The sequence below is a fragment of the Nannobrachium achirus genome (genome assembly GCF_963921795.1).
Source record: "Nannobrachium achirus genome assembly, chromosome: 11".
Taxonomy (NCBI): domain Eukaryota; kingdom Metazoa; phylum Chordata; class Actinopteri; order Myctophiformes; family Myctophidae; genus Nannobrachium; species Nannobrachium achirus.
This window is the reverse complement of record NC_137820.1, coordinates 5,398,401-5,424,142: the sequence shown is the minus strand read 5'-3', so window position 1 is coordinate 5,424,142 and position 25,742 is coordinate 5,398,401. Positions and strand designations below refer to the sequence as shown.

Genomic DNA, 25,742 nt, shown 5'->3' with positions numbered 1-25,742 from the left:
CTGAGAGGCAGATATCAATTAATAAACAATTCGATTAATAGATAGACGAATAACCTGGCAGACCGACTGTTTACTGCTTACAATCTCCACTGAGGTAAGAAGAGGCTGATTATAAAAAAGTGCTAAATCTATTAATGTTACAACTGATGATGACGCAACCACTAGTACAAACATTACTACTACAATACGTAAGCCTTGCCGAGCCATGAGGCCCTGCATAGGGCAGGAGCATATCTCCTTTTTCTGTAGCGTGAGGCAGCTTGGTGTACAAGTAGCCTACACCCTTTGGATATGACGCTAGTACAGGGGTGGGCAACTTTGATGATGGCGAGGGCCACTATATGTCCGCCTTCACTCCAGAGGGCCACACTGCATATTGCTAAGTCCTACTTTGTCACTTTCTAGTGTCTCATACAAAAGAAGCAAAAAATAGCAGATCTACAAGCTCGCTGCGATGCGTTTTGAGCTTGTAGATCGGCAATTTTTTGCTTCTTTTGAATTGGAAACCTGAATTATTTGTTGTTATTTTTGTATTGGAATCCTGAAATGAAACATTTTGATTTAATTTCAAACACATTTAGTTATATACCCATGTTAACTTTATGGACCTAAATACAAATACCTGCATTGGACATAAATTAAATACATTTTAATACTACTATACTAGTCATTAAGCTACTAATATAGACAGAATTAAAAAGCAGGTCATGTTTGGAATTGTAACAGCTGAAATCAATATTATATCAGTATTCCAGTATTAACCAGCGGGCCGCATTAAGTGAAGGTGGGGGCCGCATGTGGCCCCCGGGCTGCCAGTTGCCCATGTATGATCTAGTATGTGGCCGGGACTTACGCCCGATTCAACCCTTGATGCTGAGTGCCAAGCAGGGAGGCACTGGGTCCCATTTTTCAGAGTCTTTGGTATACGACCCGGCCGAGGTCCGAACCCTGACCTCCCAGTCTCAGGGTACTACTACTATAACTACTACTGTTGATATTGCCTGGCTCCAGCCCATAGACCCGCCCACTCTCTGAGCAGACTGCTTCTCTTGGTCTGGTGTTGCGTCATGAACCTAGAGTTTCTCTGGTCAAGGCAAGACTTGGCCAATGAGAATCGGAGCCTCGGAGGAGGGGGTGGGTCTAACGAGACAGCAAATCAGCAGAAGCAGAAAATCTACAGAAACAGTGGAGAGCTCTTAATTGCTCCCTTTGAAGTTCAAAGGGAGCAATTAAGATCAAAGCCAATGACCTGTTTGATGCCTGTCATAGAGGGGAGGGGGGAATGTTTTTGTGTACACACAAGTCAAACACAACCCCTCGCACCAGATCTCTTGTGATTGGGAATTTCACATTTCAAATCCCCTCCCCTTTGAAATCTCAACACAATGGGACAATGTCAGACTCAAGCTCCAGCGCAGAGTCTGAAATCAGGCTACTGTTGATACACATAATGTTATTGTTGTTGTTGTTTTGTCTTCTAGCATTGCTCTGGTTTATCAGCCTCAGACAACATTCCAGATCAGGTGTGTGACCGGCAGACCAAATGGCATCCCGTTTCACTGTTCAGGAAGATGAACTGAGCTGTCCCGTGTGTCATGACGTCTTTAAACATCCCGTTGGGCTGTCCTGTGGCCACAGCTTCTGCAAAGACTGTCTGCAGGACTGGTGGACGGAAATTCCAACCAAAGAATGTCCTGTTTGTCAGAGAAGATCCTCCAAGGACCATCCTCTCATATGTGTTCCGAAGAACCTGTGTGAGAACCTCTTGGAGGAGAAAGGCCGGAGCTCCTCGTCGGTGAGCTCTGAGGTCCTCTGTACCGCACACGCTGAGAAGCTCACACTCTTCTGTTTAAACGACGAACAGCAGACGTGTGTAGTGTGTCGTGATTCAGAGAAACACGCTGGACACAAGTTCTTACCCGTGGACGAAGCAGCTGGACGTTGCAAATATTATGTCCAGGCATCACTGAAGCTTTCAAAGAAGAAACTGAGGGTCTTCAATGAAGCTAAAAAAGATTTCGACATAATAGAAGACCACATCAAGGTTCAGGCCAGGACCACAGAGACGCAGATTAAGGAACAGTTCCAGAACCTTCGTCGGTTCCTACAGGAGGAAGAGAAGGCCAGGATGGCCGCTCTGCGAGAAGAAGAGGCTCAGAAGAGTCAGGAGATAAAGGAGAAGATTGAGGTTCTCAGAGGAGAAATGGAAACCCTCTCCAATGCAATCCAAGCTGCTGAGGACCAGCTGAGAGCCGACGACCAAGTCTCATTCCTGCAGAACTACAAGACCAGGTTGGAGGGACCACAGCTCACCCTGCAGTATCCCCCGTCGGTCTCAGGAGCACTGATAGACCAGACCAAACACCTGGAGAACCTGACCGTCAGAGTCTGGCACAAGATGAAGGACATTGTCTCCTACACTCCTGTCATCCTGGACCCCAACACTGCCCACCCTGGACTCATGCTGTCTGATGATCTGACCAGTGCCAGATGTGCGGAAATGGCGCAGCGGCTTCCTGACAACCCAGAGAGGTATGACTGCTCGTACAGAGTCCTGGGCTCTGTGGGCTTTAACTCAGGGTCTCACAGCTGGGACGTCGAGGTCGGAGACAACAAAAACTGGGAAGTAGGCGTGACGTGTGAGGAGTCTCACGCGAGGAAGGAGGGCGGAGACTGGTGTAATTGGTTTCTGGAATGCTTTGTGGAGGACTACACGGCACGCTCCACGCTAGGGGTTAGGAGTACTCATCTCTCGGTGAAGCAGAAACCCTGGAGGATCAGAGTCCGGCTGGACCGGGACAGAGGACGGCTGTCCTTCTCTGATCCTGATTCTAACACACACCTGCACACCTTCACGCACACGTTCACCGGCACAATCTTTCCATTCGTTGGCGTTGGTGATTCTCGCGGTCCGTCTCTGAAGATGTCACCAGGGAAGATCTGTGTCGCTCTGGAGAATCACAGTTAAAAAATGTCTGGCCGCTGGCGTCCATTAACAATCACACAGTGGGAAGTGAGTGGTGCCTATTATGAGTTAATTTCATCTGTCTGATAGACAGATGAAATTGCTTTACAAACACAGCTATGGCGGACAGATATTTAAACAGATGAAATGATTCCCGTGTATAAACAATCAGTTTGTGTTGGTATAATGTTGACATGTTTGATTATTACTGGCCACGGTTTTTATCGTAGATTTTGTTATATGGTTCAGGTTTGAATTATATCGTTTCTATGTGACTGCGATGTCTGTTGATGTGTATTTGATTTTGACATATTAAAGATGATAAGGCATTCAGCAGATCATACACTAGGAAATGTATTCAAAGTAAAAGTACTCAATCAGCCCCAGTAGTTTAGTCAAAGTATACATTGGTGGCTGGTCATCAGATATTAATTATTAAAGTTACTCTGTCAAATTGGTATAGAGTATCCGAGTGCACACTTTGTGCCGCGCTATGAGCATGATGACATGATTATGTATTTTTTAAGTGACACTTTTTTTTACTCCAATTTTTGCCTCTGGGGGTCCCTGGTAAGAAGCATTTTGAGATGGGGGTCCGCGGTCAAATACATAATAATCTTGGGGGTCCTTGATATACATGTACCCTGTATACATTTTACTCAACTACTGTACTCAAATACAATTTTGAAGCTTTTTGGAGTTCTTCTAATAGGCTACTTTTACTTCTACTCCATTACATCTCAGTACAGGTGCAGATATTACCAATAGTCCACTACATTTGACAATTTTAGTTACAATAGTTACTTTGTAGATTTTGATTATTATCACAAAACATACAGTAGCACATTAACCACTTTAGCTATATACACATTTCGGCCATTTGAAAATACTTGTAAGCCGATTGTAGAGTACTGTTTCTACTTTGGTATTGCTACTCTTACTGACCATAGGGCGGCATTGGCTCAGGGGTAGAGAAACACGTCATTAGAACACGGAGGGTTCCCAGTTCGAATCCGGGCTCCCCCAGAGTTAGTGTCGAAGAGTCCTTGAGCAAGACTCTGAACTCCCCCTTGCATGGTTTACTCTGCCGTCGGTGTATGAAAGTGTGCGTGAATGGGTGAATGTAATGCACAATCTCTGTAAAGCGTTAAAAAAAATGTAGGGGGGCACGGTGGCACAGTGGTTAGCGCTTCGCCTCACAGCTAGAAGGTCCTGGGTTCGATTCCCGCCGGGGGACGCTGTGGGTGCTGGGGGCGTGTTTCTCCCTCCGCGTCATCAGTGCCCACACCCTAGGTGGGGTCGGCGATAGGGCCTTTCTGTGTGGAGTTTGCATGTTCTCCCTGTGTCTCCTAGGGTTGATACCCTCACAAAAACATGCAGTAATCCTGGTCTCAATAATGCCTCCCCCTGGCCAGCCGGGGCGCCTGATGGAGGGGAAAGGAACTGGTTGGAATAACGTGTTCCTTTCACGCGCTACGTCCATCCCGGGGAAATCCCCCCTGTCAAGTGAAAAGAAACAACTTGGACTACTCATGCATTGAAGGAAGCATGAGGTCAGTCCGTTGTCTCCCCAGGCGCGGCAGAGGGAGAGCAGAGCCCAGGAATACATAGGCAATTGGCACTGGGTGAAAATGGGTTGCAAAACCGTGGGATAAAAATTATATTAAAAAAAAGAAAACGTAGTAGCCTAGTTGTTCCACCAGGGCGTGCCACCTGCTGTTTTCCTCCGGTGACAGCCATTGTTATCTGAGGTCATGGCTGCATGAGGTGTTGATGACGCTGTCAGCACCGCTCATGTTCCCTTGTGGGAGAACAAAATAGTTGATGATATGGGGCAGGGACGTGCTGGCCATTGGGAAAAGCGGGACAACTCCCGAACGGCCGGTTCATTCCCGGCCGGGCCATTAGAAAAAAATTAAACTGTTTGCACAAAAGTAAAAAAAATAAAACTGTTTGCACAAAAGTAGTGAAAACAGCAGATCAACAAGCACACAACGCCTCGCACCGCGAGGCGTAGTTTAAATCATTTTTTAAATGATAAATACAAAACAAACGGTTCTGGACATTTCCACCCGACAACAACGAAATATAGGCCTAATTCATGTAATTGGCCCACTGGCTTGTCACTTGTCATGATCTGAAATGGCAAATCTTTGAGTAGCAGCAGCGCTATAGAGATATCTCTCCCTATAGCGCTCTATAGCGCGCAATGAGGGCCTCTCCAACTCTTTTTCCCGGGCTGAATCAGGGGCCCAGCACGTCCCTGTGTGGAGCCATTGTTATCATGGGTCCTTACAACTAACAATAATAATAAGAGTTACCTACTTCCTCCCGAGGGGGGAATTCAGTATTTTCAGCCCAGCCCAGCTGATTCGCTGCCCACAAGGAGCGCGTGAGCAATTAGTGCGGACGCACATCGACAATGCTGTCCTGGCCTGGAATCGAACCAGGGACAACCAGGGGCTGGAGATGTTGATCAGCCCATCAAAAGACCTGGAACCACTTAAACCATAATTTTTTATGCTTTAACCATTACAAGAATAGCAGATATACAAGCTCAAAGCGCGGCACCAAGCTTGTATAGGCCTATGTTCTATTTATTTTTTTTACAAATCTTTGAATATATCTTTTTTTTTTAAATAACCTTTGGTGACTCAGATATGCTTCTGAGGTTCCCTCGAACAACATATTCTGAGGTGGGGGTCCGCTGGCCAAATACATGCAATTTCCGACATGAAAAAGTTTGAGAAACACAAATTTTAGAAGACATTTATTGAATCGGGTCAAAATATTTGACAAGCAAGCTCGCAGCGCAGCACTGCGTGCGTGTGAGAGAGAGAGAGAGAGAGAGAGAGAGAGAGAGAGAGAGAGCGAGAGAGAAAGAGAGAGAGAGAGAGAGAGAAGTTCAAAGGAGGTCTGTGCTCAGACACAGCAGTCAAAACACAGTCATACTCTTAGTCGGGGGATATCTCTAGAAATAGTGTCAAATCCTGGAATAAATTCCTTACCAAAAAAAGAATCTTCACCAATGTGTTTGTAAAGGTGTCTAGTAACACATCTCACAAAGACTGAAATTCAGTTTCCCTAGGAAAATCTTTGACAGCTAGGGTAATTCTGGGTCTCATTCACTCACTATACACTATACCATAGGGGAAAAAATCACTCCCAAAAAAATATGCTTTAAGTGGGATGTGAGGGGTCAAACTAGGTGTTTTTAATTATTCTGAATCCATTGCAAGCATTTGTTTTGCACCAAAAACATTCCTTGGGCTAGAAATGGACCCCCATACCACTGTGAAAAGTGATGACTCATCACTAAACCATCATTTTATGGGCTGTTTTTAGCCCAATGTATGTTTTTTTGTGCAAAACAAATGCTTGCAATGGATTCAGAATAATTAAAAACACCTAGTTAGACCCCTCACATCCCACTTAAAGCATATTTTTTGGGAGTGATCTTTTCCCCTATAGTAAGTATAGTGTATAGTGAGTGAATGAGACCCAGAATTACCCTAGCTGTCAAAGATTTTCCTAGGGAAACTGAATTTCAGTCTTTGTGAGATGTGTTACTAGACACCTTTACAAACACATTGGTGAAGAAATGTTTTGGTAAGGAATTTATTCCAGGACTTTTTAAGATATCCCCCGACTATCTGCACAGAGACGTGTGTATCTAGATGGAAGGGCTTTGGCTATGATAAGCGTAACAAATCACAAGGTGCTGGTGTTTCAGACTTACTGTATGCTGTAAGGCCTGTGTCTTAACTGAAATCCCAACATGAGTGTTCCTTCGAAAGCAAAGCGGCCAGGAGAAATAACTTTACATCAATAAGCCTGGCGTCTGAACAGGGTGCTGACAATGTACAAGCCCCCTTCTGTTTATAGCTTTGAGAACAGCTAGTAAGCTGAAGTTAAGAGATTTAGACCGAGAGGAACGCAAATCATGTGTCATGTTATAGATTGGAACCGCTTTAAACCATTATTTTATGCTTTATCTGTTGAAAAATAGCAGATATACAAGCTCACAGCGCGGCACCGAGTGCCGCGCTGCGAGCTTGTAGATCTGCTATTTTTAAAAAAAAACCTTGAACAGTTTGTGCAAGTCTTTGATTTTTTTTTTAAACAATTCTATAAATGTCTCTTAAATCCTTCCTCTAAATCAGCGGTTCTCAAACTTTTTCATGTCAAGGACCCCCAAAATGACATGCATTTGGCCACCGACCCCCATGCATATATAAAATATGTTGCTCCAGGGACCACCCATGCGGAAGCAAATATTTGAGTTACAAATGTTCGCTTTTAAAAAGATATATATATATATATATATATTTAAAAAAAAGAATTAGCAGATCTACAAGCTCGAGTGCTGCGCTGTGAGCCTGTATATCTGCTATGTTTCTTTTAATAGTTAAAACATTAAATAATTCTGGGCCTAAATGGGTTAAGGGTGTTACTAAAGGGTTAGCACTTTGCTTTAAAACAATGCTGAGGTCATTTATAGGCCTTACTCAAGGCTCAAGGTATTTCCTACGGTCGGACCATAACAAAGTCACATAAATGTGCATCGCATTTAAACAATTTTATTTTACTCTTGTCAATATTTAATATGAATGGTCTTTTGTCAGGTGTGTGCTCTGAACAAAACACACACATTTACCAAATGTAACAAAAAAATAGCCGATCAACAAGCTTACAACGCCTCGCAACGCGAGCCGTTGTGAGCATGTAGATCTGCTATTTTCACAATAGAAGTGTGTGTTATACAAAATGTAATGCCTCAACTCTTAGAGCTCGTCAGGGTTAAAATATGATTCTTTTGGGGGTCGCGGCCTGAAAAGGTTGAGGACCACTGTCATAGATGGATGATGATCACTCCTGTCTTTTTCAGTCATTTTTTTAAGAGATGGTATCAGGACATTCCAGGATAGTAGAGTGAGAACATTCCTATGTTTGTTCTATAGATGGGTGCTGCCAGTTAACCCATTTAGGCCTAGGAATTATTGAATGCTTTAAACAGTGAAAAATAGCAGATATACAAGCTCACAGCGCGGCACCGAGTGCCGCGCTGCGAGCTTGTAGATCTGCTATTTTTGAAAAAGTCGTGAAAATGTGTGCAAATCTTTGAATATATGTATTTTCAAAGCGAACGTTTGTAACTCAAATTTTGCTTCTGGGGGGTCCCTGGAACTAAATATTTTGAGATGGGGGTCCGTGGCCAAATAAATATCATTTTGGGGGTCCTTCACATGAAAAGGTTTGAGAACCACTGACATAGCAGTCTCTCAAGAACAGACTAACTGAGCTCCAGTTAAGTGAAAAGGACCTTTTCTTTGATGATGGCTGGCCAGATTGCTGACATGGAAACATAGGGTTTTTCAAAAAATCTTAGAAGGATTCAAAAGACACTATAGAATTGGGTCAAAATTCAAATTTTCACGATTTTTCCAAAATAGCAGATCTACAAGCTCACAGCGCGGCACTTGGTGCCGCGCTGCGAGCTTGTATATCTGCTATTTTTCAATAGCTAAAGCATAAAATAATGACCCGTTCTAAATGGGTTAAAAGGTCAAAGCGCTCTTTAATTCTCTGATTGTAATCATTGCTATGGTGTGTTCGCGGAAATCAACGCCCCACACTTCAGGGGTGTCCAAACTTTTTTTTTTTTCAAAGGGAGCCACATTCGAAAATATTAAAACACTAGGGGTGTAACGATACATTTCAATAGCGATTCGATACATATCACAATACATGGTTGACGATACGATACATGGACGATATTGGTTCATTCATGGCGATACGATTCGATTCAATGATTTAAAATCGATAATAGTAACTATTTAGCAAAGAAATGAAATCTGTGTGAAAGGTGTGGATAGTGCAGGTTTTTAAGGATTTTAAAGATACGATTAAATTTTAGCTGTTTTCATTTCGATATACTTAGATTTTTTAAGTTAAAAACGATATTTCGATACAGTTACTATATCGTTACACCCCTATAAAACACCCATTAAGGGCCGGCTACATCTCCTGACAAGATGCACTTTCGGTAGGACCACATGGCAAAGTCACATAAATATGCATCTCATTTAAACTATATTATTTAACTACCATCATCAATATTTACACACACACACACACACACACACACACACACACACACACACACACACACACACACACACACACACACACACACACACACACACACACACACACACACACACACACACACGCGCGCGCGCACACACGCGCACACACACAGTTTTTGGACAATATCAGATTTCCACCCAAGTGACCCGACAGAGACGATACCATATCGTCTCATGTAAGATATTATATCTACATGAAGGGAGGAAAAATAAAAACAGTCCTTTAGTTTTAAAGTACAGTTGACAGGCCAGCCAGCCTGGTGATAAGCTGTCACTCCAATGTGTCCAAAGCCCCTTCTCCACTGACATGGCCCCACACCACACCACTCCACACTGCCCACTTGTGCCAGGTTTTTCCACTACAAGGACCTGAGTAGAGTGGTGTGAAAGTGGTACTAAAAAGTATCCACTTTTTAGCCAAACAGGGCCAAACACTAGGCCAAACAGGGCCAAACACTTCATAATGACTGATCACTCACTGACTTTTCATTTAGACCACCAGGATATAGTTGTAATACATAATAGATTCCATTGTGTCATAATCACTGTTAAAATCTATTATACTGTATTATAGATATCATAGTAATATATTAATACTTTATAGTGTATTATAATCACAGTTATAATCCATTATAGTGCATAATAATGACGATAGTTGTAATACAATTTTATATTGTATTATAATCACAGTTAAAAGGGTAAATGTGTTTCTTACCGATAGGGGTACTTTTGTGTAATGGAAATGCAGATGTTTTCATGTGGTGTGGTGTGGTGTGGTGTGGTGTAGTATGATGCTAAAGCTGCAGTCGAAAAGGGGCTCAAGTGTCAAGATTTACAGACTCATTGACTTTGGAGTTATTTTTCAGTTATTTCAACTATTATCTGACCTTATGGATTAAGCTGCTGCTAGTATGAAGAATAATACCATATAAGGTTAAAATTATAGAACTGGATGGGGGATTTGGAGCATGGCCAACACATCTGTTGAAAACACATTTTTAGCAACAAATACCTAATCTCATTTGAGGGACGTCTGACTTTGTGAGGTATGTTCTGTCTACTAGGCTATGGTAGATGGGATATAAAAATACTTTTAGAGAAAGTCTTTCTCTACGTCGATAAGGGCAAATACACCTCTTAAAACAGGGCTTCTCAAAAATAGCAGATATACAAGCTCAAAGCGCGTTACTTTGTCACCACTGCTATTTTGGAACATTTAAAAAAAAAATGGTGAAAAATGTTAAATGTTAAACATTTTCAGATTGTTAACACAAATGTTCTCTTCTGGGGTTGCCTGGCAAAAAAGAAAGACAAAAAGGAAAAAAAATCAGATGCTGGGTTCCAAATACATGAATTTGGGGGTCCTTGGCACGAAAACTACTGATAGAAGAAAATCAGCCTCAGGTCTTAATGGCAAAAAGCTACGCACACCAAAATCCTTAGTTTATTCTGCCGTCCATAAAGCCAAGTGGTCTTCATGAGACAACAGACAAGAAGGTGGAATTCACACACTGGTAACAGACAAACAAAGTAGTGTTGATTTGGACAATTTTGATTTAGTTTCAGTCTTTTGAATGAAATTCCATTTGGTTTTAGACACATTTTAGTCATCTGAAAAGTTTTAGTTTGAGTCTAGATTAGTCGACTAAAATGTCATGAGGTTTTAGTCGATTACTGTAAAATGTATTTTGTCGGACCTTGATGGCATCGTAATGTCTGATTTTAACACTTTGTAGCATGCTGAAATTAGCCGATCTACACATGCACAATCAATGTGTCGCAGCGCGGCGCACTGTTAGCTTGTAGATCGGCTATTTTCAGAGCACAACACCCGGGCGCAACCAAACATAACATGACTTGTAGGTCTATTTTAGTTCTACAGGATCTCTTCTCCACTATAGTCCCTCCACAACATTTTATTTTTAAATTAAGCAATATTACATGAGAGGGTGTGCATTAACGCGGTTATCCTGCACGACAGCCTTTCCGCAGGAACGAGCCGACAGGCGAGTTCCGTAGGAAGGGCTGGCGATTATACAACTGTTTTTTGTAAAAAAAAACACGTCAACTTTATTTCATTGTAATTAAGATATTCGATAGGAATTTGTAATTTTTTAATGCCACATTAACTACTATGGCCCTGAACGTCACATGAAAACCGCTAGCCTAGCCACCTAGCATAGTGTGACCAACGCAGCTGATTTCTTTAATTGATGAGACTGTGCATCTGTGCTCGTTATATGCACGGTTGGAGAGCCTGTTTTCCATTGAGAGCCTGACTACCTGTTGTATAATTGTCAATATAGTCATAGTTTTAGTCATAATAGCTTGGTTTTTATTTCATTTTTATTTCGTTTTCATCAGTGAAAAAAGATAGTCGAAATGAACACTAAGCCAAAGTGCCAAACATTTTATGAGAGAGGGCGAGTGCCAAAGTGCGGCCTGCTTCGGCACTTCATTGCTCTGTGTCCTATAATAAAATATAGTCTCTCTGGCTGACACCTTCTGGTCTGTTGAAGACCACGAAGACCACTTGAAGGTCACAAGAAATGCAGCTTTAGTCCATGCACAAGGTAAAATTTGAAAATGTGTTTATTTTGTAATTTGCCATTAACCCTACAAGGGCCGGTCAGCGTGAACCAAAGGGCCGCATACGGCCCCCGGGCCGCACAATGCCCAGGTCTTCTCTAGTCTATACTTCATAAAACAGACTTGAGTTGCACTGTTCTTGGTGCCTTCTTTTTCGATCTACACCAAACTCTCTCCGCTAAAAATAGCAGATCTACAAGCCCAGAACGTGCCGCGTGAACGTTCCCCCCAGATTAGAGATGCTGGGGTTCAAGCAGTTAAAAGTAAAGTATAAAGTCATTTTCAATCTGTCCTGTAATCGAAAAGGATATTCTCTTGAATTTTCCTCGTGACATACTGTATCTCAGAAGGAAAGACTAACATGTTTACGTATGTAATACAACATAAAAGTAAGATGCTAAAAAGTATCAATGTGATGCCATGGATGTAAAAGTTATTTACAGGGGTGACTTGAGCTAAAGAAGTTGGAGAACCTCTGGTGTAGATGATGTGTAGGAAGAGACCAGTGAATTAATGCATAATGTATGACTATTATCTCTCCATGTGGTGTGAAATTCTGACTTTAACCTCAACTGTTTATGACATGTGTTCATTTGATTTGCTTGGAGATTGTAAAAGCAACATTGATGATCATAATCGATACATGTTGCAATGCTGCCATCTTGTGGAGCAGAATGGGAACAGTAAGGTTCTTTGGTTCTAAGCAGATGTTTTGCTCAGTTAAGATGAATACATTCATACAGGCCATTATGAATGAATCCTAAAACATATGCCTACAGTAGATACAACAGATGTGTATCCATTTTTGACATGATAGTGATAACTATATAGTCTACTTGCCAGCCCATAGAGTCCTATTGTGAACCCGGACATATTGAGTACACCAATGTTTTATGTTAGAAATGTTGAGTAAGCGTCCCCATCATGTAGAAACTGCCGGATGCTAACTTGCATATTTTGAGCAATTTTCATAATTTGCATAATTCGCTTTAATTAGCATAATCCCCTCCCCTATAATAATGGATAATATGTCAAAAACTGATCGGCCGATTTGAACAATATTGGAGTCGTTTTGGGGGTTATTGAGGATGCTGAATCCATTTTCTAAATTCAAAATGGACACTTTAAACCGGAAATGGCCTTATACCAACTTAAAGTGGGGTGATTTTGATACTTTTTTGTTGATTTTCCAAATGATAAAGTGACTATTTCTGGTAGTGTCAGTGTTCTAATAATTAGTATGGATTGTCTATATTTGGCTTTTGAAATGCAGATAATGTATAAGCATATAAATAACCACATTTATAATTTAATTCATAATCAAAATCAACAAAAAAGTATCAAAATCATCCCACTTTAAGTTGGTATATGGCCATTTCCGGTTTAAAACGGCCATTCTGAATTTAGAAAATGTCAGAAATGGATTCAGCATCCTCAATAACCCCCAAAACCACTCCAATATTGTTCAAATCGGCCAATCAGTTTTTGACATATTATCCATTATTATGGGGGATTATGCTAAATCGAATTATGCAAATTATGAAAATTGCTCAACATATGCAAGTTAGCATCCGGCAGTTTCTACATGCTGGGGACCCATACTCAACATTTCTAACATAAAACCTTGGTGTACTCAATATGCCAGGGTTCAGATTCTGGCAAGTGGACTACTATGTGAAACAGGACATTCTGCTTCTTTCCACCAACAATCAGGAACATGAACGAACGAGAAAGGTCCAGGGCAAAGGATCTGCTGATCTGTCTGATCGGATTTCTTTTAAAACTGAAACATTCTTTTTTAATAATTCAAGGAATATTGCAGTTTTATGCAAATTATTCTTCTGCCTCTAAAACATACATGCAAAGTCAAATGTTGATGATAAAATACTGAAGAGGATTAGTCCAAATATCACTGAAACCAATCTTACCCCAATTGGCCAAAGGGGGGCTCTATATCATTTTGAGCAGTTTGTAAAATGCTGTTTTTATCCTGGGATTTGAGCAATTTGCATGGAACGCTCTACACGGAATCTAAGGACCTTTATCTAACATGCCTATGAAGTGCACATTTTTATATAGCGATAAAGTGGACAAAAACGCCTCAAATCATTAACACAGCATGCGATGTGCGTGAAATTTTGCACTCATTCCCACTAGGTCAAGGAACAGATGCCACCCTTCTCACATTGGCCTCAATGGCCTGTTATAGCGCCACCAGCCGGTCAACTTTCGCATAGCACATTTTTGGAAAACATTTTTACAATCTAAAATATATTCTTTGTTAAAGGTGATACACCATGCATTTAAAAAGTATTTATGTCATATTGTTTGTCTCAAAAACGTTTTTCAAAAGGTTTGAGGCTAAATTGCCACTCCAGAATAGAGCCTCTCTCATTTTTGAATGGCTCTCAGAGCATTTTCAGCTGCAGTACCACCTTTGGCATGAACTGCGCCACCCCCCCCCCCCCCCCCCCCCCCTCTCATCGGCAGCAAATCTGGATAGCCTGTTTTGAGAACCCGTGGGATACTTTTAACCTTCGCCTTCTCAAAACCAGAGAAAGACACAACGGTCAGAAATAGGACTTTGTGAGGATAGAAGGTGCTAGTGGGACCCCAAAAAAGGTTTTAAAATAGGAAAAGTGAAATTTCATGGTGTATCAGCTTTAAAACAAAATTAAATACAGTAGGCCTTTCCTGTAAAGACCAGGAAAAACATTTGTGCATTGTTCATTTTTTAATTTTAATTAAATAAAGCAAAAGTTTTTTGACAAGAATCAGGATTAAGAATCAAGACGGATTTATTTGCCACCAACTTATAAAAGCACAAGTTTTAAACAGAACATGCCTGAAATAAAAAATATCAAATAAGTTATTTGATAGACATACCAGTAGTGGTCTTAGGGGCAGCCTAATTCTTCCAATTACATTTCAATTCAAATGAGCTTTAATGGCATGAGAAAACATTCAGACCTTCATCATACACTCTCAGAGTTAATTAACATTGATTTTACAATATAAATTGGGGACCAAGAGATAATGCCATTAAATGGGGGTCCGTAGCCTAATGCATCAAACTGGGGGTCCTTGAAATTAAAATGTGTGGGAATTACCACTAGAGCTGTAAAAATCTTCTCTTATGGGGAATTCCCTGAGCTATTTTCAAATGGGGGTCCTCACGTTAATAAGTGTCAATTTGGGGGGTCCTTGACATTTGAAAAAAGTGTGAGAACCACTGTCCTAAGGTATGTTTAGGGGATGTTTGAGAGTAACTATGATCTGGTATACCACACAAATGTAGAAGCAACATGGGAACATTTCTATTCTACTACTCTGCCACCAAAATGTGGAATATCCCGATAGCATCCATTTGAGTTAAAATGTATTAGTATTGTTTTGTTTTTAAACCAAATATCCCCCGTAAACCGAACTAAGGTGAAGTGAATCCGAACCAAACTAAAGTATTCAAGAATCCTAAACTCTACACCACATTACCAACGTCGGTGTTCTCCATTGTAAAATCACAGGAGTTTTTTTAATATTGCCTAACTGAAATTCTCCTGTATGACTTTTGCAGTGACTAGTTATCTAGTGTCTGTGATGATGAATCATTTGCCACACAGTGGTAGCGTTTCTTTCCTGTGGGAATTCACAAGGTTCCTATCCTGTGTGAACTCTATGGAGCCTTTTGAGATGACAAAGTTGGCTGAACATCTCCTCTCTTTGGTGACAGTGGAAGTTTTTTTTCTCCCATTTGAATGAATCATCTTGTGAGCTTTGAGCTTACCGCGTGTCCTGAAACTTTTCACACACTCTCCACAGCGATAGCGTTTCTCTCCTGTATGATTTCTCTGGTGACTTTTGAGAGTGGCGCTACTGCTGAACCTTTCCCCACACAGGTTACAGAGGTAGGGTTTTTCTCCGGTATGAATTCTCAGGTGAGTTCTCAGGTTGCCGATGATACCGAAACATTTCCCGCACTGATCACATTGGTACGGTTTCTCCCCTGAATGACTTTTCATGTGAGTTCTTAGATTACTGCCTTGCCTGAAATGTTTCCCACACTGGTGACAGCGGTAGGGTTTCTCCCCTGTATGAATCAGCTGGTGTCTTTTGAAATGACGGCTCGAGCTAAACATTTTCCCACACTGGTCACATTGGTGGGGTTCGTAATGTTTCTCTCCTGTATGAGTTCTCATGTGTATTTGGAGTCTCTGCCTTGTGAAGCACCTTTTCCCACACTTGTCACAGTCGGTCTGTTTCTTCACTGGCAATTTGTAATCTGTGTAGAGAACAAAGGGCCGTAAATAAACCAATTAATAAACAGATGATTTTTTTGTCCTATGCTCCTATTGCATCCCTAGTTAGTACTAGGGATGTTAACAATTAATCTCAAATCGAGTAATTGCCTTGATTGGGCTATGGGCTTAAACAAGCAAGTTAGCATTTTCTTTTTCTTTTTAGGTTTTTAGAAACTTTCTTTTACTGATTAGATTGTTTTTTCTAGATTGATATTCATATGCATTTGTTATATTGTTATTGGTGTTCTGACATGTTATCTTATTTATTATAGTGATGTATTATCTGCTTATTGTAAGTCGCTTTGGATTAAAAGCGTCTGCTAAAATGCCTAAACTGAAACTGTAACTGTAAACACGGGCAGACACACATACATACATACACAGCCGAACAAAGTACTTGCACGCTATGCTGGCACAAGCAATTAGTAACATTAACGATGCGACTGCATCGATGCAAGTTTACCTGGATCGGTCATAATAGCAACCGAATCGGTTGCTGTATCGGTCTCAAAGTTATTAATCGATTCCCTGGATTTTCGCTTTAAATAATTAACCTTTGTTTACACGGAACTAGGGAAGTAAGGCGGAAATCATATGCCCACCACGTGGTATGGTCTTTCAACGAGCGACGAGTGGCCACATCGGCGCTCTCAGAGCTCAGATGGAGGAAACGAGACGGACAGAGAGAGAAACAAGTACAGACAAAGTGAGAGAGAAACACACTTTCTCCAAAAAAATCTTTTGGGGAGCATGGTGAGGAGCTGGATCCGTCTCCTAGATTGTTTTGATATATACAAACAATATATACAAATGTATATACAAACAATATATGTATACATTTTGAAAGACCCCTGAACAGTGTTTGTGCCAAGTTTGGTGTAAGCAACGGGGTACCGGGGGACGGGGCCCCCCAACTGTAGTTGGCTAATTATTATCTATTATTATCTATTATCTTGTTATGGATATTCAGGTATTTCATTTTAATCAGGCTCTATATTTACATTTTTAGACTGCAGTCATGTTATTTGTCAATAAGAACAAAATCAAGCATGAAACTTACCATTTCTATTCAACATCAACCTGATGACGTCCTGGTGAGAAACCGTCAAGGATGGTGATGGAGAACTCATCTGCAGGCTGGACTCCACAGACTGGTCTTGTTTCTTCTCCGTGTGAACGTTAACACTTTCGGCGGTCGTGGATGGCAACACCTGTGCACGGCGCCACCGAAGATCTGGGAAATAAAATGGGAAAAAGTCTTGGCGGTTATGGCAAAACTTTGGCAGCATAAGTGTTAAACGTCGGTATCGGCAGTGTTGTACCCATAGACCGTAAAATATATGGACAGTGCGAAGCCATTGGTTTCTAAGCAGCGCAACTGAAGTATTTTGGGTCCTTGGCATGGGTGTCGCCATCATAGATTGAAATGCGACCAGAGGAGGCTATTGACTGGCAACGGTCATGTGCAACCGCAGAGATACATGAGAGAATGTGGTTGGAGCCTCCCGAAATACAGCACACGAAGAAGAACACAGCCGGCTGGTATCAGTTTAGTTGGCCAAGCCCCCCGCAACTTTATCATACATTTTAACATAAATGGGACTTTATTTTCACAAAATGCATATCATCGTGATTGAAAGGCAAATTTTAACTAGCGATAGGAACCATAAAGTATTTATGAAAATGTTAATTAAGGGTAGAAAACGAAAGGGGAAAATGAATGGGGTCCAATGGAGAACAATTCTTTTTGCGATCGGCCGGGGGGGGGGGAAACGGCGCAACTAGCGGTCAATCATAGGAAGTTTTAGTTCCGTATTGGAATCATTGTAAATCGGCGGAACTATGCCCCTGGTTGTACCTGAACGCGTTCAATGAAAAATCGTTCACGAAATCGTTCCTATTTTGGGCGAACGTGAACGGACCGTTCTTTATTTCCGCTTGATGAAGTGGCTGTTGAACGCGCTCATTCTGGCATTCATGAACGGCGCTCTTTTGCTCGTTCGTGCCGCGGTCGCCTCATCTTTGTATTCAACGCATCTTGGCTTAACAGTAAATGTTTATTTAGCGGCAGGCAGTGCTGTGTGCACACAGTGCATCGCCTCCTTCTCCTCCTCGTCCAACAGTAACACACATCTTCCAGTTCCAAGTAAAGGCCGACTTTGAATTCGTCGTACAACGTGCGGCATGACGAAAATAGCAGATCTGCAAGCTCACAACGCGTCGCTTTCCGTGACATGTTGTGAGCTTGTAGATCTGCTATTTTCTGCACATGGAAACTTGCAGGATGTGGGATATATATCGAAACAATCGCCTTCACAATAAAAGCTTCTCAGCATTCTCAGCATTATGACAACAATGACAGTGGGAGAGGATAACGGATTCAGTGGCATTTCACCTTGCAAAGGGCTGCAGGAAGAGTGTGCAGTTGACACATATTTAAACATTGTGGGCACCTCAATGTTAAATTGGAGGAAATTATTTTGACAGATAATAGCTCACAGCAACATATTGAAAAAAAAAAGAAGAAATGTCTCCTAGATTGTTTTTATGTATATACACACAATAGGCTCTATGCATATACGCCATTTTGTTCTACTTCCGGGTATCTTTCGACTTCCTTCACAGGTGTTACTGATGACACTAATGAAGGGTCTGTTCCATTCTGGTCAAACAGAGTCAGGGTGCTGATATTGTGCTCAGTGGGTCTCAAAGTGTCCTTGAGTGGGTTCCAAATGTCCCCATACAGAGTGTGTAACTCTGACAGTGTACAAATGGAACCAGAGTACTAGAGTATAGAGTTTAGTTATGGGGGTCCTTGAAATTAAAGAACCACTGTACAATAAATCAAACAGACCCTTCATTAGTATCATCAGTAACACCTGCGAAGGAAGTCGAAAGACACCCGGAAGTAGAACAAAATGGCGTATATGCATAGAGCCTATTATGTATACATTTTGAACAGTGTTTGTGCAAAGTTTGGTGTGGCCACCGGGGGACGGGGCCTCCAACTGTTGTTGGCTAATTATGATCTGTAATCTCTTTATGGATATTCGGGTATTTCATTTCAATCAGGTTCTAGATTTACATTTTTAGACTGCAATCATGTTATTTGTCAATAAGAACAAAAGCAAGCAAGAAACTTACCATTTCTATTCAACATGAACCTGATGACGTCCTGGTGAGAAACCGTCAAGGATGGTGATGGAGAACTCATCTGCAGGCTGGACTCCACAGACTGGTCTTGTTTCTTCTCCGTGTGAACGTTACCACTTTCGGCGGTCGTGGATGGCAACGCCTGTGCACGGCGCCCCCGAAGATCTGGTGAATAAAATGGGAAAAAGCCTTGGCGGTTATGGCAAAACTTTGGCAGCATAAGTGTTAAACATAAAAAAGGGGGGAAAATAACTAAAATAGTTCATTTTTGGAACCATGAACTTTTAGTTAAAAAATCTGAATTATGAACGATGAACAGATTTTTTTTTTAAATGGTGAACTGAACTTTGAACTAATTCATATAGAAAGTTAACTTTCCCAACACTGGGTATCGGACAACTATTTTCATATTTATAGTTAGTACAGTTGTTGCCTCCGATGCTTAGTCTTCAAACCTGTCAAATGTATTTCTATTTAGAAAATAAAACGGTCACAGAACATATAAATAAAGTGAATAGCATCCCATGAGGATGGAACGTACCAGGCTCCAGGTGGTCAGGTTCCTGTGGAACAGTCATGGCTGCTGCTGGACTGGTCTTCACCTGCAGGCTGGACTCCACAGACTGGTCTGCAATGAAGGAATAGAATGACGACCTCCAAGTGAGATTAGACCATACATGGGCAACTGGCGGCCCGGGGGCCACATGCGGCCCCCACCTCCACTTCATGCGGCCCGCAGGTTAATACCGAATACTGATATATTACTGATTTCAGCTGTTACAATTACAACCATGATGTGCTTTAATTCCCTCAGTCTATAATAGTAGCTTAACCCTTACAGTGCCTATCCCGAACAAGTTTGGCTTTATTTCAATCCAATACAATATTTTATTTGCTATTTTACTTACCCCGAGCTGCTTGGAGCAACGTGGGTGGTCCTGGCTCGTCCAGCGCTAGCCAACGAGAGACGCTAGATGGTCCGACGATTTATTCCATTGAAAATGGTTTAAAATAAAGTTTAGACCCCCCCCAATGTTCACCGAATGTTCACTGTAGGCGGCGCGACGTATTCCAGTGTGCCTATCCCGAACTAGTCCACTTTTTTAATAAAATTAATAAAATAATCCGAGGCCGCACCAAGCCTGGCTCTAAATTTAAAATCTAGGCGGCCGACCGAAAGCCCTTTCCCGCGGCCCGTAATCGGGCAACACGGCCGCATCGCGCCGCCCACTCCAATGATAAATCACATCTTTAGACAGGATTTTCTCCGGATTGTGTTCCCAGACCCAAAGAAAACGTTTTTTGCGACTGAAATAGCTTTAGATCGGGCTTCTAAATGGGTTAGCATTTTGGCTACGTGTCAGCTAGCTTCCTCCTATCGTCACCCATAGCATTGGCTGGAGTGATATCCCAAGGCACTTGGGACAGTGTCGACGGAAGCTAGAGCGAAGGTCTATGGAGACATTTCTGGCACTCTAGCGCCCCTTGTGGCCGGCGGCACTGTATGAGTTAATGATTTATTTAGGTTATTTGTATTTGTATTTAGGTTCATAAAGTTAACGTGAGTATATAACTAAATGCATTTGAAATTAAATTAAAATGTTACATTTCAGGATTCTAATTCAAAAAATAACAAAAAATAATTCAGGATTCCGATTCAAAAGAAGCAAAAAATTTCCGATCTACAAGCTCAAAACGCATCGCAGCGCGATGCGTTTTGAGCTTATAGATCTGCTATTTTCTCTTCTTTTGTATGAGATACTAGAATGACAAAAGTAGGACGTAGCAATATGCAATGTGGCCCTCTGGAGTGAAGGTGGAAATAGAGTGGCCCTCGCCATCATCAATGTTGCCCACCCCTGGATTAGACTGTTCATTCTCTCCTATATGTATATACACACAATATATGTATATGTTTTGAAAGACCCCTGAACAGTGTGTGTGCCAAGTTAGGTGTGGACTGGAGCAGAGGGGTACCGGGGGCAGTGTTGATTTTGTCGACTAAAACTATGACGAAAAATGTTTGTCGACTGCGTTTTTTTTCACTGACGAAAACCAAATAAAAACAAAATAAAAAGTAAGCTGTGATGACTAAAACTAAGACTAAATATATTGACAATTCCTTCGACAATTCCTTCAACAAAATAAAAAACTAGACTAAAACGTTAGGGAGGGACTAGTGGAGAAGAGAATCATTTTATGTTTGGTTGCTCTCAGGTGTCTGCGACGCGTTGTGAGCTTGTAGATCGGCTATTTTCAGCACACAACCAAGTATAAAAATCAGCCATTACAATGTCATCAACGTCTGCCAAAATATATTTTAGTTGACTGTAGATTTAGTCGCCTAAAAACTTATATTTAGTCGACTAAAATTAGACAAACTTTTCAGGTGACTAAATTATGACTAAAACTAAAAGACATTTTATTCAAAAGACTAAAACTAAACCAAAATGTGCTGTCAAAAACAACACTGCCCGGGGGCCCCCAACTGTTGTTGGCTAATTAAGATCTGTAATCTTGTTATGGATATTCAGGTATTTCATTTTTAGACTGCAATCATGTTATTTGTCAATAAGAACAAAAGCATGCACGAAACTTACGGTTTCTAATCAACAGGAACCCGATGACCTCCTGGTGAGAAACGGTCAAGGATGCTGATGGAGAAGAACTCATCTGCAGGCTGGACTCCACAGACTGGTCTGGAGTGGAAGAATAAAATAAGGGCTTTGATCATCTGACATGGGTTGTATATTGGTCACGTGTAGCTTACATTCAACCTTCATCTTCTCAAACAGTGTGAACAGAGGTGTAAATATGTGTTTTACAAAGACTGGTGTCACCATTTACTGTAAAGTGGTAATCGCTTGAATACGACCTGGTGCTAGTCAGTACAGTTGTTGCATTCGATGCTTAACTCTCCCAACGCTTTGAACGTTCACGTTCGCCCGATTGCGCAAGACCTCTCCGCCAATACGGCGCTCGTTCGGTTCGTTCGTCTGATGACTGTAAGCTGATGGGGGTCGCGCGGCCGTCTACTGTAAACACATTTTCCGCGGTGATGGTGTAAAAAATCCATTATGCGTTAGATCAACGGAGAACAATTCACTTCCTTGTTGATTCCCTCTGGCTCTGAGGCTCTGTGGCCAGTGACTGGTCTTCTTCTTCTTCAACACATAACAGGCAAATTCACATTCATTCTCGCATGACGCCGCCCTCTGCTGCCTGGCAGACCAAAGTGCACTATTGCACAACCCAAAAAAATAAAAATAAATAAATAAATGTCTGTCTGTCTATCTACTATAACGTCGCAAAGATAAGCCGCTTTTTGATGGCACCAGACCCAATAAATAAATAAATAATCTGGCAGTATGAGAGTTAAAGTCGATTCAGAGTCTAATAAGGAGCCTAACTTATTTCGGTTCGGGAGGGCTCCCCGACCCGAAAGTATTTCGGTTCGGGAGAGCTCCCCGACCCGAAATTATTATTATTTCGGTTCGGGAGGACTCCCCGACCCGAAATTATTTAGGTTCGGGGGGAGTCCATTCATACTTTCTTAACGGCTAGTGCCGAAGTCGCTTGTACATATTGGAGGTCCATGGCATGAAAGCGTCTGTGGCCGATAAATGAGCGTTGCAGGACGGATACATATCTGACTGGCCCTCGCGGCTGCACGGCACGCTGACTGACTGGAAGTCAGTGCGCACCAGATGGGCAGAAAATGAAGGGAGAACGGGGTGTGTCTCTCTATCTCTCTCACACACTGTCACACACACACACACACACACACACACACACACACACACACACACACACACACACACACACACACACACACACACACACACACACACACACACACACACACACACACACACACACACACACACACACACACACACACACACACCAATTTCCCTCCACGAGTTGTCGCAAATGTGTCTGTTGCTATCCTCTTTCATTGAGCAGACATACATATACCCGTATTTTCCGGACTATAAGGCGCACTTAAAAGCCTTTAATTTTCTCAAAAAACTACAGTGCGCCTTATAGTCCAGTGCGCCTTATATATGGATCATTCATTGACATTGACATTCCCTTTAGCACAGCTCCATCTGTTGGATGCATAACGCAACGGTAGCGTCTATTATGTGCGCCTTATAGTCAGGTGCGCCTTATATATGAAAACAGTTTGAAAATAGACCATTCATTGACAGTGCGCCTTATAGTCAGGTGCGCCTTATAGTCCAGAAAATACTGTAGTTGTTTATATTTCCTCACTAGTTCAGCCAACTTCTCCTCAAATGGATCCATGTTGGATGTTCGCGCTTTTTTCTCCTGCTCTCCTCTCCTCTCCGCTACTCTCCTACTCTTTCTCGACTTGTGGTGAGGCAGAAACTGAAATACGCAGGGCCATATTTGGGTCTGGACTGTGCCGAACCAAAATATGTTAGGCTCCTTATTAGTCTGAATCGACCCTTAGTCTTCAAATCTGTCAAATGTATTTAAAAAAAATCACACCCAATGTGAAGTGAGCGGTGACCGTGCTTGCATAACGTCTTCAGACTAGGATTTAAGTCTAGGATGTACAGGCTACAGACACACACTCACAATGCTATGGCAAAACGCTGAGGAGTACAGGCTACAGACACACACACACACACACACACAGCCATGCTATGGAGCAGTCTACCCCCGCTCAAAAAGAAAACTATCATAGAACAACATAGGCCTACTAATAAAAATCACACCTGTGTGAACTGAGCGGTGGTCGTGGAGGCTGCGCAACAGCAAAACAAATATATAATAATAATAATAATAATAAATTGCAGTTGATGCTCAGGGCAGACTAGACTCAACAGCACCTCTCTGGTCTCCATCCATCAATCCATCCATCCATCCATGCATGCATGCATGCATGCATGCATGCATGCATGCATGCATGCATGAGGCCGCCACTGGTATTGCAGTTGATGCTCAGGGCAGACTAGACACAGCACCTCTCTGGTCACCCAGCGGTACTTAGGCTACATACCCACCCACCCACATACATACATACACAGATACACACACGGCCACGCTATGGAGACGGTGTGACCACCGCTCAAAAGTAAATTAGTATGAAACTTACTGGGGTAAGAAGCACTCTTGGTAAGTGCATTCCTCAGTTCCCTGTTCTCGCCATACAGCCGGTTGATTTCGGTGCGGCTTTTCACACACGTGTCACACGCATCTCCATCCGTCTGTGTCTGAGCATCCTGCATCTGGGCACCAGGCTGAGCATCCTGCATCTGGGCACCAGGCTGAGCATCCTGCCTCTGGGCACCAGGCTGAGCATCCTGCATCTGGGCACCAGGCTGGCACACCTCGGTGCCACCTGCTGCTTCTTCTCCATCGTCTCCTAGTGGCATGACGGGTGCTGCCTAGGGGTGGGCGATATGGAAAAATACAATATCACCATATTTTCCCAAGCTGTATCACGATACACAATCTTATCACGATTCTTTTTCACATTGGTTTGTATGGTTATTTTGCAAGTTACTTCACAAAACTAGACTCTCTGGGTTCATTTTGGGAGGTCTAAATTTAACTTTACAAGTACTGTATGTAACTCTGACAGTATACAAATGAAACCAAATGGACCCATTTTTACGGGTCCATTTGGTTTCATTTGTATACTGTCAGAGTTAAGTGGAGACCTTGACATTTTAAAGTTTGAGAACTACTGATTTAAACCAAAATACAGGTTTAAATTGAATTCTGCAATGAATCTCTGTATTAACTATTAAACAGGATTTTTTTACAAGGCTCCCTCAATTGTATCACGATATATACGATACCTCTGAAAAGGCATATCATGGAGACATTGTATCGTCTCAACGATAATTATCACCATATCACCCACCCCTAGTGCTGCCCCAGGCTGTGCAATATCATCATCCACTGGAGCCTGCTCCACTGATGGAGCAGCTGTGAGGCTTCTCTTTCGCCGTTCTCTGTTTGCCCGCCTGGCAAAACTTTCCGTCCCCGAAGGCTTGATTTCACCATGGCCCAGGTGTAAGGACGGCGTCCAGTCTGGATCGGACACCACCATTTCATATGATGGTTTACCTGGGAACACACAGTAGAAATGGTTCTGTCAGACAAGCTATAGCTAATACAAGCTATAGCCTCTGGTGTTGTGATCGTGAACATCCTTGACCTTTAAGAAGTAGTTTGTCAGGTACATGGGTATCTTGGAGGTGTAGTGAATCTTGTACACCAAGCCCATTGCAAGATGCTGTACTCTGTCAGCTACTTTGAGCCACCCCACGCTTTCGTGGTGATGATCGGTAAGGTGGGTCAGAGGAGGGAGACCAAGCACAACCCTAATTAGTTTGTTCTGGGCTGTTTGGAGCTTTAACTTTAAGGCAGCTGGGGCGTCGCGATACCAGACAAGGACTCCGTAATCAATGAGGGGCCCAATAAGAGCATCACCTACTTTAATTGTGAATTTCTCAACTAGGCTAAGTTTCTGACAAGATCCAAAGAGGATACATTCAGTTTTGCCTAGGTGAATTGAGAGTCTGTTGTCATTGAGCCAGGATTGCA

The 25,742-nt window shown here is 42.1% G+C and overlaps 2 protein-coding genes across 2 annotated transcripts; one reads left to right on the top strand and one right to left on the bottom strand.

Annotated features, from left to right (window-relative positions):
- Positions 1-1,543: 1,543 nt before the first annotated feature.
- On the top strand, positions 1,544-2,968 carry trim35-40 (tripartite motif containing 35-40; the record flags this gene model as incomplete). The annotated part of the gene is made up of 2 exons (XM_080736262.1): positions 1,544-2,410; positions 2,510-2,968. The coding sequence occupies 2 exons, from the start codon at positions 1,544-1,546 to the stop codon at positions 2,966-2,968; spliced, it is 1,326 nt and encodes a 441-aa protein (XP_080592388.1).
- A 6,417-nt stretch (positions 2,969-9,385) lies between these two features.
- On the bottom strand, positions 9,386-24,562 carry LOC308293666 (uncharacterized protein; the record flags this gene model as incomplete). The annotated part of the gene is made up of 7 exons (XM_080736261.1): positions 9,386-9,416; positions 15,931-15,982; positions 17,062-17,235; positions 19,146-19,319; positions 19,696-19,782; positions 21,755-21,853; positions 24,283-24,562. The coding sequence occupies 7 exons, from the start codon at positions 24,560-24,562 to the stop codon at positions 9,386-9,388; spliced, it is 897 nt and encodes a 298-aa protein (XP_080592387.1).
- Between the last annotated feature and the right edge of the window lie 1,180 nt (positions 24,563-25,742).